Source organism: Equus caballus, chromosome 1 (genome assembly GCF_041296265.1).
Source record: "Equus caballus isolate H_3958 breed thoroughbred chromosome 1, TB-T2T, whole genome shotgun sequence".
In the NCBI taxonomy this organism is placed as follows: domain Eukaryota; kingdom Metazoa; phylum Chordata; class Mammalia; order Perissodactyla; family Equidae; genus Equus; species Equus caballus.
Window position 1 is genome coordinate 37,400,331 of NC_091684.1, and position 17,496 is coordinate 37,417,826.

General features: G+C 39.5%; 1 protein-coding gene across 24 annotated transcripts in view; it reads left to right on the forward strand.

Annotated features, from left to right (window-relative positions):
* Positions 1-17,496, forward strand: part of CPEB3 (cytoplasmic polyadenylation element binding protein 3) — a 222,458-nt gene that overhangs the window by 35,324 nt on the left and 169,638 nt on the right. For 15 of the 24 annotated variants that reach the window (XM_023642591.2, XM_023642617.2, XM_023642624.2 and 12 more), the window contains exon 2: positions 2,563-3,578. In XM_023642591.2, coding sequence (XP_023498359.1) covers positions 2,574-3,578 — 1,005 coding nt within the window. In that variant the 5' untranslated portion in view covers positions 2,563-2,573. Of the gene's footprint in view, positions 1-1,624; positions 2,484-2,562; positions 3,579-17,496 lie in introns of those variants that run through there. The other 9 variants (XM_070262129.1, XM_070262139.1, XM_070262079.1 and 6 more) reach the window with 3 other exon arrangements.

A 17,496-nucleotide genomic window follows, 5' to 3' on the forward strand; every position in this document is an offset into this window, starting at 1 on the left:
TACTGAGAGACATTGCATGTTAACTTTGTAAATGTTATCTTAATCTATTGCTTATCTTTTGTTTCAAAGGGTCTTATTTATTAAAGATGGGTCTTGACCTTGACAGAGTGAATTTATGCAGAAAGTGAAATTTATATCTTTAAGGAGCATTGAGAAGAGAAATGGATGTTTCTTTTATGATAAATTTTTAAAAATTCAATTACAATATTAATTATAGCCTTTATAAAATATTCTGAGTCCAGCTTACTTTTTGGCTTTTTTGCCTTATACAGCATTAATTTTTCCACCAGGAGCATGTAGTTTAAACTGAAGGCATTAACAAAAAGCATTGATACAAGCATTGGAAAAGCTGAGTGACATTAAAATTATAATCAAATGCATATTTCAGCCATGATGATATGGCTATTGTAAAGACAACTCTAGCCCACTGGAAGCGACTCAAATTCCAGATTATAATGGTTTACTGCAGCACTGCTTTAACTGAGTGTGAAAATGTCTCTTTCTATGACCATTTCCTTTGACAGCATTAGAACTTTGTGCTGTTGTCAATCTAAGCTTCGCTTGCCTCTTTGTGTCATATTTTACAATACTGATCAAAGCCATTGTTTAGACCAAGGGAACTGAGGAACATAAAATCAATCTTAAGTAGATTTTATTGGTAGTAGCTGGCAATTTGTGATGTATATCATATTGGTGTTTTTTTTGTGGGGGGGTAAAGCAGGGAGGAGTAGGAAGGAGAGGAGGGTGGCTGTGAAGCATTTCCTTAAGCCCGCTATTTTGTCTATGTATGAAACTTTAAAGTGAAAGATTAACCATTTTAAAGATAGCCTTTAATAAAATAGTAGAACTACTTTTAATTCCATTTCTTGGTCTGACATATTTTGCATAATATTTAAGAGTGGTAGCATCTCTGTTATCCAATACATTTATTTTACAACAGTTATTATCATGAGGATGTCCAAAGTCAGAGCTTCTGTGTGTATCTGAATACTCTTTCACAAGTGTCCTGAGAAAGATGCTTCTCCAAGTATCTGAGTTAATTAACTGCATTAAACCTATTAATAACTTTGTTGCAATTATACCGAATCATCATCTAAAAATAATTATATGTTTGGTCATATGCTTTAACATTTCAAAATATTTGTTTTCAGGGTCTCAGCACTATAATATTCATATATTTAAAACAATATGTTCTAAGGGACAAGCTAACTCAGTGATAACTGTGTGTATGGAAATCTCCTGGTTTTGAGTGATTACTATTTTCATCCTTGAATGAGAAAATAGGCTATATGGCAGAGGTGAATATAGCCCTTCTATGCAAAATGGAAAATGCCATACACTCCTTATATGGCTAAATGAAGCAGTGATAGCAATGCACTATAATTACAATGTATGAGAATTTGGGACTTTGTACTATGCTATTTTTAACACTTTTGCTAGCATATGGTAATTCAGGGTCTTTAAACCATCTTTCACTGCTAATGCTAGTGATAAGAGAATAGATTCTAAATTTGCCGGAGTCTTGTGACCAAGGCAGCAGCAGGAGGATTCAAAAATGAAAATCTGGCAACCCCAGAATTATCTTGACTTTCTACTTAAATCTCAGAGGGATTTTTAAAAAGCCACACCCCATCCCTTCTCACAGTCAGTGCCTGTCTGTCTGTCTCTCTCTTTCTGACCTCAAATCCAACCAGAACATTTCTCCACTCTGCAGAGAAATTCTCAGGCTCCTGTTGAGACCTGAACCACTGAGATGCCAAGAAATCTCTTGTGTGGCAGAATTGGAGACAAGAAAATTGGAGAATAAGCAGAAAAACTCTAATCCTTAGAGTAACAAGAAGCAAGCACTTCCAAACGTTTCCGTAGATTTTTACCTCTTTAAAAACGGTGGTTTTTTATGTCTCATAACAAAATGGAGTAGCTGCAGCTACTGGGAGGCCAGAGAATGATTGTGCAGCTGAGACCTCCTCCTAACAAATGCCAAGGATTTCCTCCCTCGTGGCTCGCTGCTGCTAAATGAAACAATTATCAACGCAAGAAGGCAGTTCGCTAATCAAGAGGGATAAGATTGCTGTTTCTTTAAAGTGCCTGCACAGGGAAGGGGGAAGAAAGGGTCGTGTTCGGTGTCTTTTTAACCTTGCTGAAGGACGCAGCAGTATTTATTGACGTATGCAAATAACTGGGGGAGGGTGGTGCTTGGGAAAAAACAGGAACCAGAATCAGTTTCTCATTGCAGGGTGAACGCTCTGAGTTCCGGTGAAGGGAAAAGAGACGTGGCGAAATTGCTGTCTTTCTGTCTTATAAGCACATCTCTCATTAATACAGAAAAGGAACCAAGACATCAGAAAGGGTGAAGACGCTCTCACAGTATTTTTAGAGACCTTGCGCGAGCCCCCCCACCCCAGCTCGACCTGTTCTTCTAAATGGGAGATTATGGATTTGCATTGCAATTGGCTAGGAGCGGAGGCACTGGATTTTCGCAAGTAAAACACCCGTCCGCTTCAGCGAGGGGCATTAACGATCACATTGACAATAACGCGTCTCTCTTTTTTCCCGTTTCAGCTGCGCAAACCATGCAGGATGATTTACTGATGGACAAAAGCAAAACCCAGCCCCAGTCCCAGCAGCAGCGGCAGCAGCAGCAGCAGCAGCAGCCCCAGCCCGAGCCCAGCGCAGCCGAAGCCCCGTCCACGCCCCTCTCTTCCGAGACCCCCAAGCCAGAGGACAGCAGCGCAGTGCCGGCCCTCAGCCCCGCCGCGGCCCCGCCGGCCCCCAACGGCCCCGACAAGATGCAGATGGAATCGCCGCTCCTGCCGGGCTTGAGTTTCCACCAGCCCCCTCAGCAGCCGCCGCCGCCGCAGGAACCCGCGGCGCCGGGCGCGTCACTGTCGCCGTCCTTCGGCAGCACCTGGTCCACGGGCACCACGAACGCGGTGGAGGACAGCTTCTTCCAGGGGATCACCCCAGTCAACGGGACCATGCTCTTCCAGAACTTCCCGCACCACGTCAACCCAGTGTTTGGAGGCACCTTCTCCCCGCAGATCGGCCTGGCGCAGACCCAGCACCACCAGCAGCCGCCGCCACCCGCGCCACAACCCGCGCAGCCTGCTCAGCCCCCGCAGGCACAGCCCCCGCAGCAGCGCCGGTCGCCCGCCAGTCCCAGCCAGGCGCCCTACGCTCAGAGGAGCGCCGCCGCGGCATACGGCCACCAGCCCATCATGACCAGCAAGCCGTCCTCGTCCTCGGCTGCAGCAGCCGCCGCGGCCGCAGCCGCAGCCTCGTCCGCCTCGTCCAGCTGGAACACGCATCAGAGTGTGAACGCCGCCTGGAGCGCGCCGTCCAACCCGTGGGGTGGCCTGCAGGCAGGTCGGGACCCTCGCCGGGCGGTCGGCGTGGGTGTGGGCGTGGGCGTCGGGGTACCTTCACCACTCAACCCCATCTCGCCGCTCAAAAAGCCCTTCTCCAGCAATGTGATCGCGCCGCCCAAGTTCCCCCGCGCGGCCCCACTCACCTCCAAGTCCTGGATGGAGGATAACGCTTTCCGGACCGATAATGGTAACAATCTGTTGCCATTTCAGGTAATGCTCCAGTGCACCTGCACACACCTTCCTTGTACCCCCCTTCGCTTTACCCCTTCTTCTCTTTTAATCGTGCGTTAATTTTGTTCTTTAAAAAAGTCAGTGATGTCCAGCTCCCCTGTCCCTTTCCAAAACCCTCAGTTCACTGGGGTATTCCACTACCGGGGAGAAGGGTCGGGGAACATTGTGACTGCTCAAGGAATCGTATTTATGCATCCTGACAAGATAGAAAAGGCCCTTTTTCTTTTAGTTTATTTTTTCCTTCATCGTGCTTGTGCCTATTATTTTGACCTTCTTTGACAAGTAAAGCTGCAAGTGTATGGCAAGGTGCCTGCATAGTCCCGGGATGAGTAGGCTGAGATTCCTGTCGTTTTAAGTAGCTACACATTTCTGGTTATGCAATCTCGGTCTCAGGGTGCCGCCTGAAAGGCGTCCACTCCCAAACCACCCTGGCCCTGCTCTTAAAGAGGTTAACAGCCCCTGAGTTGTGCTATTTCAGACAGTTGCATATGCTCAATTAAACTAATGTGAACACATGTGTTTATGTCTCGCTAAGGTGCTGGCATCATTAATAGCAATCAACATATTGCCCCTGCTGGGAAAATTATGAGTGTGAGATTCCAATAAACACCGGAACTCTATCAGGGACTGAGATGGAAGAGTGGAAATTCTAGGGGTAACCCTTCATATGTTATCTAGGAGAAGGACTTAGAAATTGTTTTTTTCTAGAGGAAAGAGACAATAGGACACGACCTTCAGAGCCATATTGCAATGGAGTCTATTTACTAGCTAGCACTGAAATATTTAAAGCTGCAGTGTCCTTCAATTGGGTTATTTAAGAAGACAATGCAGATCAATTACACCATTTGAAACCCTGCAAAATGAAAGTCTTGCAACTTTAATGAAAAATGAGCCTTGTGTCTTGGTGTTAAATGCCAATTAAAAACCGAGGAAGTGCCCCAGACAAAAAGGTTGAATGGAGTGTGCGTATTCTGTTCTTGCTTTCTGATCCAGCTCATGGCCACATCAGTTGGCAGTGTTCTGAACATCTTGATTTGCAAAGGGGTAGTGAGGGTGAGTGTTCACTGGGGGCTTTTGTTCTCAGGCAAACATTTATCCTTCACTTACGAATTGATTTGGCCATAAGCTTCTAGGCTCAGTTAAAAAAGAAAAGAAAGAGAGAGGAGGGCTTTGGATAAGACCCAATTTGGGTGGTCAAGAAAATGAAACAGAAATCCTTTGAGCATTGCTAGAAAACTGCAGAACCGACATTTGACAGAGGTAGTTTACAGCATCAGGTGCAATTGGAACCTTCGTTTTGTTGCTCTTTACAGTTCAGATGTGATGTTTGGGGTCGCTCCCATCTGTGAAGGAGGAGACAGGGTTATTGAGAAGAGTATGATTCTCTAGGCTAGAGCAACGATTTTTAACCTTGACAGTTAAAGGGGGCTCTTGAAACCCGTAAACTGTGTGCATGAAAGTTTTTGATGAGAGAAGATCTTACCAAATTTTCACAAGGGTCCTTCAGGAATGGAAGGTTTTAATATTAAGGTGTATTTCTCCCCATTACTCTAAAGTTTGTTTATTTTAATAAAATAAATAGACAGCGCAAAATGGAATTAGTTTGATAGGTAGAGAAAAGGAGGAATCCACTTTCTGGAATTTCTCTATGTGCTTTTTTTTGGAGGCAGTAAAACAGGGAGGCTGCAATTGGTAGGAGATCTCTTTTTCTAACACTCTCTTTTTTTATTCTGACGCTCCCTACCCAAGTCCAGTCTTAGAGGATAACCTAAAATCTGATGGGGAGGTTTGGGGTTGGGGAGCTGGTGGTGTAGACATTGTCTTTTTCTAGGAGTTGAATCTGAATACCTAGTTTTTGATTAATTATGTCTGGAAATGGGGACTGGGGAGAGATTAAATCCATAAGATTTTTCCAAAACTGATATTGACAAGGAGTGTGGGGATTGCCAGTTGTTTCTCACTGCACCATTTACTAGTGATGCTAATGAGAGCCAGACCAACTGGATTGAGTTGGGGCTCTTGTCTTTTCATCCCTGGTGGTACTACTGAGTAGGCAAAGATGGCCGAAAGATTTGTAGGAGGAGAGATCTGATTGAAAATTGAGGATTATGTATTTGACCTCAGGAAGAATTACGTGGACTTTATGTCTCGTTTCTTTTTCTTACTTAAAATGGAACTTCAGGGCTTTGAAGCAATGTTAGAACCAGAGTAGGAGTAACCTGGTTGTGTTTTAGCTTGGAGCGTTACCAGACTTAGGTTGCGTTGATAAATATATCAAGGATGTTTAAAAAACAAAACACCTTGAGTCTTGTGTGCAGAATTTTATGTTTGTGCATTTATTTAAACAATTTTTCCACAAAAGGGAGAAAAATAGCTTAAGTAGTTCTAATGACTTTAAAGAAATTTGTTTATTTTGACAAATAGGATTTTTTTCTTTAAATTGACGAGTTTATTTCCAAATCAGCTTAATTTTTTATTTCAAAGACTCTCTGAGCTAAAAGGGGCTTTCAACAGTGGTCTACTTTAATGTATCTTAATATATATATTTTTAAATCGAGGCCCCCCCCCACCCCTGCATCTCCCCAGTGCTGCTTCACTCTCTTTTGCCAACCAACACAATAGATTTTTTGAAGCTTTACTTCTGTGGTTTATATTGTAAAACCAATAACTGTATTTGAAGGTGGTTTTTCACACTACACATGTTTCCTTATCCCTTTTCCTCAATTCTCATAAAATTGATTGGTTTCCCTGGGTTGGGGTGGCTGCCTCCTTAGGTATTTCTTGTATCTAAAAGCTGCTTCATTTCTGTGAATAAGGAAACTGAGGTCCTGAGAGGTAGAGTGACATAACTTAGGTCCTAGAGCTTTGGCTAATTTTCTTCATGTGTGTCCTTTACTTCCCTGTAGTACTAGTATTGTCAGGTAGAGTTCATTTTAAGTCAGATTCTCTTTGGACTCCATTCAAAGGGACTTAGTTATGAAACTATCTAGTGAGTTCTCTATCTGGCTGATGCCTCTTAATGGTATACCTCCCACCAACAGAGCTCGAGAACAGTGAGGCACTCCACAGGGGAATTATGCATATGCATCATTCTATATTTATCTAAGATGGAAGCCTAGGTATGTAAACGGACTAGAGCAGAGATGTTTTCTCTATGTAGTAAATTTGGATTTAAATAGCATTGTTGTCCATAGAAATTTAGAAGGGACTTTTGAGAGCACCTACTGCACCGTTCTGCTCATTTTCCAGAGGAGGAAATCGAAGACCTAATATGTGAAATGGCTTGCCCAAGTTCAGGGGCATAGTTTCTGCTAGAAGCGGGCTTTGGAGGCATATTGCCCAGGTTCACATCTCAACTCTGCCAGTTAACTGGCTTCATAATCTTGAGCAAATTGTGTATACATGTTGACCCTCAATTTCTTCATCTGTGAAATGGGAATAATAATAATAATTTCTTGCTTCATATGAATTCAAATGAGAAACTGCCTGTAAAGTGCTTAGCACAGTGCTTGGCCCATAATAAAGTACTACATAAATGTTGAGTTATGATTTTTGTTATTGTAATGGTAACCAGAGGCTGTGTGTGATCTTATCAAGTATGGGTTACCAATTTTTTATACAGTGCAATCCGAATAACCCCAAACTTCTACGTAATGTCATTTAGTCTTTTTTCCTGTCTTAAGGTACCCTCTGGTTACTGTAACAATATGGTAATCCACCATTTATCTGTGGGGCAGGCTATGTGCTAAACACTTTGCATGTAGTTTCTCTCTGGAACTCCTTCGAGGTAGAGGACTATTATTATCCTCATTATACAGACAGAGAAATTGGGGATTAGTGCAGTTATATTATTTGCTCAAGATCACACAGCCAATAACTGACAAAGTTGGGATTTGAACCCAGGCAATCTGCCTCCACAGCCAGTGAAGGCATATAATATCTTGGCTATAATACCTCTAGGACATCAGTTTAACAGTACAGTGTAGAAGCAGAAGACTGGCCTGAATCTCTACTTGACCTTACGCTATACCTTGGAAATTGTGTTTTAAAAAAATTTTGTATTGATAGAAATGGAGGAAGAAAAATATAGTGCCCATATGTATACTACCATTTAGATTTAACAGTAGTCAATATTTTTTCTATTTATTTACTTAATTTATATATTTTTGGAAAAAATTTCAAATTATGTTTTTCTTTTTGTCTACTTCTTTGCCTTTATCCCTTTCCTCTTTCCCTATCCCAAATGGAAAGTGATTGTATAGATTTTATATTTTCTGGCATAAGTCTAGTTAAATGTAATTTAGTGTTAATTTTGCTGGTGGGTTATCTATAACAGAGGAAGAAATTCCTTACATGAATTCATGGGAATATAAGTTATTTTTAAAAATAAATATGCCTTTTCATAATAAATTTTGAGGAAACATCAATACTTTTTAACCCATCTACACTGCTTAAAAAAAAAAATCGTTTTTAGGAAGTAAAATAAATCATCTAGTTACTGCTTGCTTTTGAATAAGGATAGTATGACCTAGATTTAAAACCCGAGACTCTTCTGTAGTTGGTTTCTTAACTACTGCTCTAACACGAAACCGCTGAAGGTCCACCCAACCTCATAGACTGTTTCAGAACCTGTTGTGGCATGGTTAATGTGAATGCCAGCAAAGCCACATTATCTGTATTCTATTTAAAAGAGGAATTGGCTAGGAAATATTAGGAGGTTTTCTGTGCTACTGAAAACATTAATCTAATAATATAAACCGTATATTTCAAAACTACATGTTGAAAAGTAGTCAGCTTTAAACTCTTCATGACCTTGCAATGAGTTGATACAAAAGTACACTTTCAGAAATGTAGTGTTTTAAAATATTCTCTGTGACACAATTTCCTACTTACATAGCTTTCTCTGTTGGTTGACCTATTTTGCTGTCTTTCAAGGGCTGCACAATGTGTAATGCTTGTCCATATGGAACTTGTTGTCGTTGCTTAGGTGGTTTTTGTAGTGTTTTGATCTGCAAGTATCAAAAGATTATGGCTTTGTTTGCTACAATATGAAAAGTTTGATTAAGCTGTGTGGATTTTACTGAGGAAAGAGATGGAGGCAAGCATAGAGTAGTGGACAGCCAATGAAGCTTGGAATGAGGAAGACACTGGTTGAAGACTCAACTCTGTCACTGGTGATTGGGGTCAGGTCATTTATCTAGTGATTCTTTTTCCCAGTCTGCAAAAATGGAGAGAGCAAGCCTATCTTCTGCCTTTGCTTTATGAGAAAATGTGTACAAAGTGTTTAGAAAATTAGATACTGTTATGGTTCTTAGATGCCTGCTTAACAACCAGTAATTATAGTCAGTTATAGTTTAATAGAGGAAATATTGTTGATTGTATAAGTAGTCCAGAGTTAAGCACTCTTTGATAGCATCTGGAAGTGGAGAGGGGCTAGAAAGATGTGTCTAGCAGGGATAGAAGAGTAAGGAAAGTCTCTTTGTATGTTATGGTGATTGCTTGTCCTAGAAAGCCAGTCATGGTAATCTGAGGGTTAGGGAGCATGGGCTTATGTCACAAGGATGGTGTACATTTGTAACTGCTTGCTTCTGCTTATGGCTGACTCACCAATGCAAGTATAAGAGTTTTCCTTGTTCTATGAACATTTTAATTGGTGGTGAGAGAAATACTTAAATTCTTAATTTCCTGACTGCTACAAGTGTTGATTTTGGTAGTTCTAGAGCTACAAAGGCTCTAATAGTTGAAGCTCGTTATTGCCACTTCCCTGAAGACCGTGCCTGGCTCTCTTAAGGGGCCAATGTGGTTGTCAGTGACAGAATTCAGTATAAAGCCCCAAATTTGGATGTTGAGAGTTGGAGAATATAGCCACAGCTTCAAAGGGGGTTTTCTGGGGAGATGGCTGTGCTTGCAGTAGTCACCAGCCTCACAAGGAATTTTCCACAGCTAGCCCTTAGACTTTGTAGATGGCTTGTTTTGTGGGCTTCTGCTTTGGTTCTATTACATTTAATTTTCATATCCTTTAGTGTTCTTTACAGGTGTGGGATATGTGAACTTCTTAATGTGAAACCATTCTAGTATTTGTATTTTGACTTAACTTGAAATAGAAAAGTAATAGTCAAAATAATACAATAAATTAGCATCTTGGAATCAAGCCTACTTTTCTCTACCCCAAAGCACTATTATATAATTCTCAGAAATAATAAATATATGATATGAATCCTTGTTGATAGACTTCAGAGGAGAGAAAAAAAAATGGGCATGAAACAGCCTTTATATCATTTGAAGTGATCATAGAATTAATGTACATGTGTGGAAGGAAACATTGTGTACTGACAGACAAATATCTTCATTCCTCAGGCATTCAAACCTATTTCAAGGTCAAGATCAAGTACAAGAGAAAAAAAGTAATTCCCTATCTTTAGTAACTCAGCGCAGCTAATTAAATGGTCAGTGCTACCAAATGAACCTGTGTCTGGAAGTTCATGAGCGCCTGACACTTAGTAGGTGCTCATTAAATGAATGAATAAACATTTAAACACAAGTTGCTATAGTTTTGTTCTTCCTTCAGTACAGTATATTAAACATTTTTGAGATAGTTTCTCCATTGTAGCATTTCCTTACAAAATGTCCGTAGAATATGGAGACATAGGTGAATGTACATAATGTCATAAAGGACGTCTTCAATTTCTAAAAATAGAAAATATTATCTGTGTTCCCAGACTTTATAGACATCCCATAGTTTCTGGGCTGTCACTCTGTATTTGTAGGTTTGGTATGCCAAATAAGCAGGGTTCTTGCTTTGACATAAAAGGTTTTGGCAATCAATAGATGAGAACACTAGCTTACATCCTATGAGCTAAATTTTTCTTTGCCTCTTCACTGTTAATTAGTTCATTCTTGTGGAGTTAATTTACCCTGTCATGGTGATCTGTTTTGTTCCTGACTTCCAAAATCAAGTTGTTAATGTTGCAGCTGATCAGAATGAGAGTCAGGATAATTCTGACAATAGCACTTAGAAATATTAAGGAGAAAATTCTTTCGTCTAAGAGGTTGACTAAGAGTGGTTTATAGTAGGCCTGTTCAGCTAGTGTTTGTTAGAGGAATGTGAGATTGGAAAGCAGAGATGTAAAGGGCAAAAGACTTTCTATCTTAAATATATGGTAGGGTTTGGGGACTGATTAGGGATTGAAATACTTCAGAGGAAGCATGTTAGTGATCTGACAATCTAACTCCCTACTCAAAGCCCAGAAGACCTAGTTCTTGGGTTTCAGATAAGCAGCAATTAAAAAGGACAAGAGGTAAACGTGCCCGGAAGCCCCTCTCTTTTGCAGTCTGCCATGGCAAATTTCCTTTCCTCTTTTGGACTAGAGAAATATAACCTAGCTATGCAAGAGATTAAAAGTAGTGAAGACCAGTGAAGTTTATGAGATTGTGGGGAAAGGCTGAGAGACAGTTTTTGGACTGTAAAACTGTTTTTATGTGTTTGCATTTGATTTTGTGGCTAGACTATTCAACTCTTTGCCACGTTCTTGTTTAAAGCAATGGTAATCAGCAGTAGAATGTGAGTTCAGATAAACAGTTAAGAAGGATAGCATAGGCAGTATTTTTGTTAACTACATATCCATTACAGAGTTCCCTGATCAAAGAGATGGGATTTACATTGTTAAGTTTCTTTTGGCATCTTCACTCGCAGTCATAATCCATGTACTCAAGCTTTTGGATGTTGTATTATTTTTGATGTTCTTCTCCAAATAGATCCAGCTGAAAAATACAGGGGACCCTGAATGTCAAGCACTGGCCTTACGCTTTTGATATAAATTATTGTATTTAGTCTTTACATGTTCTTGTGATTTAGGAATTATTATCCTAATTGAGACTCGGAGAATATTACCTGACTAGTAAGGTGACAGAGCAGGAATGGAAATTTAGGTCTTTTGACTCTATGTCCAGCTTTTCCATTCCACTACACCTGCTTCCTTCTTAGCTTGTCACTCATCATCTTTCAACATGCTTTTGATGTTGCAGTCTTTCCCCAGATCGTCCCTGATTCCCATGATCCCATATTGTCTTTATAGCATTTGTCACTCTTTGAAATGAGCTGGTTTATTGTGTTTTGTTTCTCTACGCTAGAATGTGGGCTGCGCAAGGGCAGGGACCTTTCCACCACAGTGTTCCCAGGGGTTGTGACACTACCTGGGATGTTTTAGGCACATGGTAAATATTTGTTGAATCTATTAATGATTTACATTTACAAGTGATTGATTAGGCATTTATTGGTCATTTGCATGTAGCCAGCAATGTAAGAGTAATTTCATTTTATAAACATTTAACTGGCCTCTACCAGAGGTCAGTCATTAGAGATTGAAGCTGAACCATATTCTGTCCTCAGACAGCTCCCTTACAAATGTGAATTAAAATATAGGATGATAAGTTTTGTAACAGTATGTGATATGCACAAAAAAGAGAATGTGTACTTGAATCAGAGGAAGGAATGATTAAATTTGTTGTCTGTGTAATTGGGAAGGCTCCAGGAAAGTCTTCACAGCTTAAAATATTTTCAAAGTTTTTATGATTTTGAGAGTAATACATATTCACTATTTAAAATTTGAAGGGGGAAAAATTGCCTGTAATTCTGTTACCCAGAGATAGCACTCTTAATCATTTGGTGCATTTTCTGCCAATTATCTTTTTTTTAGTGTGTATGTATAATGTATTTTATATAGTTGAGATAGTTCTGTGTAAACAATTTTATAGCCACTTTTTTAGCTTTTCAAACATTAAATTTATAAACATTTTTGTTGCATAATATTCCATCACAGGAATCCATTGTAATTTAACAAATTATTTCTATATTTGGAGGATTTAGGTTGTTTTCAGTATTTAATTATTAAATGTAATGTTGTCATGAATATCTTTGGGCATTTTAAAGCTTTATTTAGAGCTGAAGGAGGAGGGTTCCATAGGCAGACCAGGGGATTTGGGAAGGGATTGCAACAAAGAAGATTTGTTTTAAGCAGAGGGAACAGCAGGTACACAGGTAAGGGCAACATGGTGTGCTGAGAGAGCGGAAGATTCAGGGTAGGGGTGAGGCAAATGAGAGATGGAGCTGGAGAAGTAGGTAGGGGCCACATCACAAAGGACATTCCAGCAGTCTGTGCCTTCAACTTTGTCCAATAGGGACTTTGCAGGATTTTTTTCTTTTTTTTGCGGAAGATTAGCCCTGAGCCAACATCTGTTGCCAATCCTCCTCTTTTTGCTGAGGAGGACGTGCTCATCTTCCTCTACTTCATATGTGGGCCACCTGCCACAGCATGGCTTGACAAGCGGTTGTAGGTTTGTGCCTGGGATCTGAACCGGCAAACCCCAGGCCACCAAAGCAGAACGTGCAAACTTAACCACTGCACCACCGGGCTGGCCCCGACATTGAAGGATTTTTAAGCTGAGAAAGATAGCCATTGTAAGGCTTTTAATTTGGTAAATGAAGTGATCACATCTTTGTTTCAGAAAGATTGTTCTGGGCATAGATTGTCAGGTACCAAACACAGGCAGGGAAACCAGGTAACATGTAAGGACCTAAAGTGATTGAGAAGAAGGGACAGACAGATTTGAGAAATAAATTAGGAGGCCGACTAGAAGGACTAGTGATTTTTGGATGTGGGGAATAAAGGAAAAGGAGGAATTTAGAATGATTCCCAGGTTTTGGTTTAGGCAGCTGGGGGAAAATGATCTAGAGGTGAAAATGCTTAATAGCGGCAGATTAGAATTTTCATGACTCATGAGCCAGGTGGATTTAGAGTAGAGGAACTTCAGAAAGAAGCTGTGTGTTGAGAATATTTGAGCAAGTGATCTGACATCTGTTATCCACCCATGGTTTTGTGTGCCTCTTAATGCATGGGAAGGAAAACCTTATTAAGATAGATTACTTCATGAACTACTTATTAGAACACTAAATCTGAGAGCAGAAATAATTACCATTCTAAATCAAGAGCTTTTTCTGATTCAAGCCTGATTTCTTTTTGATTGTACCCTGAGAATTAGAGTATGTGTTAGCTGATTAGTCATCTTGTTTATGGGTTACAGCCTGGTATTGCAAAGATCTATAAGGAATTACTAACCAGTCAATTATATGGGAGGATCACAGGCAACAAGAGAAATGAAACCTGGTATCCTTTATTACTTAAGTTGAATAAATTCACTTCAGAGGTCAGTGGATGTTATTAGCTTGTCTGAAATATCATTAATAGGGTCTTAGCAAAGTTGAGATTAGACCTTAGGAATTTAGTTCTGCTGTACTAATACAATGCTTAGTTTTTTAATGGGTGTAAACATGATGAAATGCTTTGAAGCTTAGATTCCGTAGAGCCACAGGGAGATGAGCTTTGTGGGAGGGTGGAGGGGAGAGGAGATGGGGACAGGGTATAAGAACCATTAGAATTGCATATTGCTTATTTATTTGTATTTCTAGTGAGAGAGGTGGGCTATAACATTTATTAAATTTCCAAAGGAGTCCCTAACTCAAAAATGGTTAAGAATCACAGATATAGAGTAAAAGCACTGCTACATAGCACCCAATAAACATTTAAAGGATTTTAAAAACTTAGGCATCTCATAAAATTTCTCTTTCTCCCTCTTCATAGCTGAGAGAAATTCTTCCTAACTTTGAGAACTTTCTAAATAAAAGAGACTCAACTCCTCTTTTATCTAACTCTTTCTAGAGCTTTCAAATTGCTTTTTATCATACAAATAATTTTTTGGCATTCATTTCATTGGTTTACATATATTAAATTAAATCACATAATGACAATAATACTAGCATTACAAAGGTTTGGAGACAAACCCACCATCTTTAGGTTAGCTTACAGCTCATCTAGGAGGACAGAAATTTATGGGCTTATTGGTCACAGGTATTGAGTGTACTATGGGCATTTTTCATTTTTATTTATTTATTTTTCTTCTTCTCCCAAAAGCCCCCAGTACATAGTTGTATATTCTAGTAGATCCTTCTGGCTCTGCTATGTGGGACACAGCCTCAGTATGGCTTGATGAGCAGTGTTACATCGGCACCCAGGATCTGAACTGGAGAAACTCTGGGCCATGGAAGCAGAGCGTGTGAACTTAACCACTTGGCCATGGGGCTGACCCCTTTGGGCATTTTTTATAGGAAGATGAAACTCATGGGTTAATCTGGAAAATCAGCTAAGCAAAGCTTCAGCTATAGTAGATGCTTGTGTTTGAATGAATAAATAAATGGACTAGAAAGTTTTGATTCAAGAGAGAGATGTTTCATTTCTGGTATAGGAGGTACAACTTCAGATGAATTGCTAATATACAAATGACCTTCTCTCCTTAGAGGAACATTTCCATTCTCCCATTCACTCCTTTATTGTTGCTATGACCTTAGAAGCCCTATTCCTACTATTGTAACCTAGAGAAGAGAGTAGAGAGTAGAGCTAGGGGAGTGAGTAGAAGTTGGGAGTTTGTGGGGTAGAAGAGCAGTTGTCAGTTAGATCTTGATGATAGACCTGCAACTCACTGAGAGAAATGCACCAGACTTTGTAGTTTTCTTTTTGAAACAATGTTGGCTACATGATGTAGGTTTTTCTGTTTAGTTTTGTAACCAATTATCTACTTATAGGCTAGTGTGGAAACCTAATCATCATCTGTTAGTACTTAGTTTCTGTTGGTAAAGAGTCATTTTAACAACAGAGCATTTTGGAATACAGTTTGTTTAAGATGTATAGCATCAAGGAGTGGTAAAAACAATTGACCAAACTTTTGCCATTTCTGAACTGTTTTTTAGCATCATGTTTTACATATACCTAAATTAAAATAGAAAGACCCTGTTTTGTTTGTTTGTTTGGAGAGGCGATGGTTTTTTTTTCAACATGACAGTTTAAGTTGAAGCTTTACCAGGCACCTCATTGCCAACGTGCTCATCAAAGGGCAAAAATTATCTAGAGTAAAAAAAGGACTGTATTTTTAAAATCTGTGTAATGACAGTATCAAAATAGTTGACTCTGGTTAAAAAATAGTTGGCCCTTAAGCTGCAAAAACACAATCTAAATACTTTGAACCATTTTATAATCCTGATGAAACATAATATTTTGCAATGTTTATCAAATTAAATTTTGTGTTGATTTTAAGCAGAATAAAGACAGACTAATTGTGCTAACGCTTCAGGCTGTTGCAAAGTAAAACTTTGGTGAACGGAAAATTTTAAACTCCGCTTTCAAAGGCTTTATAAATTTAGAAGATTTAGGGTTGGGTGGGGAGATTGATTTTATCATATTTTGACCTTGAATTCCTCAACATTCCAAAGACATAAGCTCATCTGAAGGTAGCAAAATTATTTACTTAACGTTTTAGAGCTTACTGGCTACTTCCTATGTATTCGCCAGTGTAGATGATTCTAATTGACTTATCAATTTTGGTGTGATCTAGTATATGAAATATTCCAGAGTAGCTGTTTTAAAGTTGGTGAATCATGCAGGTATAACACAAGATTTTCATTTTAAAATATAATGGGATATTTGATATTCTAATTTAGGCCTAGATTCTGTTAAATGTGAAATATAGAAAGAGACTTAAAGGAAATTACAGGTTAATGTCAAAAATGCAAGGCCTGGAGTGAGGAGGAAACGAAAAAAATCTCTTGATAGTGAATATATTCCTTCACACTAAGGGATATAATGGAGGATTGAAGCACACAGGGAGTTGGAGTGACACAGGGAGTTAGAGGGACATAAATAATAGAGAATGTATTGAATACTGAGACATGAAAGGACATTGAAAGACTGTGAAGAAGATTTCAACGGAGAGGACAAAGCTAGGTAAAAGGATGCTTCAGCTTTTGTTACACTAATTAAATATTCAAAAAGGCAGCCATTTTATACTATCCAGGAAGTTAAGCACTTGCCCATTTTATATTCCAGTTTTATACAAGCAAGCCATAGGCAAGTAAGCTGACCTCAGGGATTTATATGAAGTTTCTTCTAGGGAATGTCATAAGCAAGTTCAAACCCAATCTTTTAATCTCCTGTGACGTGATCATAATATTCATGATGCCCCTAAGGCACTTCATGTTTGTTCTAAACCATCAAAGAAAGATAGGCCCTGTGTTCAGCATAATTTGCATTGTGTATATTATTAATGATCTAGTCTGATGACTTCTCACAGTAGTCAGTATTGTAAAAAGACATGTTCTGTTTACCTGTGTTCTATAGAGACAGCTGCAGAAATCATCTATGCTGTGCAAAATTCTTATATACTCTTTTATATATTTTCCCTTCATATATAATAGAGCTATAGAAATTCACGTGTGCTATGCTGTTAACTGGAGTTTGCATGCAGTAAGCGTTTACAATGCACATGATATGTTCTTAGACTGGTGTTAGGTCTTATGGATGACGCAAATTATCGGAATCCTGTCCTTAGAAACTAACATACATGCAACAGAGCAGTATATGAAAGCAAGTACCAGCTTGTGTGATGTATTAGTTGCCAGGAATGGTTAAGGAGGGGCAAGAATAATTTAGCCTAGGGGCCGGCCCGGTCGCACACCGGTTAAGTTCGCACATTCCCCTTCTCAGCAACCCGGGGTTCGCCATTTTGGATCCCGGGTGCGGACATGGCACCGCTTGGCACACCATGCTGTGGTAGGCGTCCCACATAGAAAGTAGAGGAAGATGGGCACGGATGTTAGCTCAGGGCCAAGCTTCCTCAGCAAAAAGAGGAGGACTGGCAGTAGTTAGCTCAGAGCTAATCTTCCTGAAAAAAAAAAAAAAAAAGAGAATAATTTAGCCTAGAATGGTTTAAAAAAAAGTGATAGAGAGGGTCCCTGTAGCTCAATTTTTTTTTTTTTTAAAGATTTTATTTTTTCCCTTTTTCTCCCTAAAGC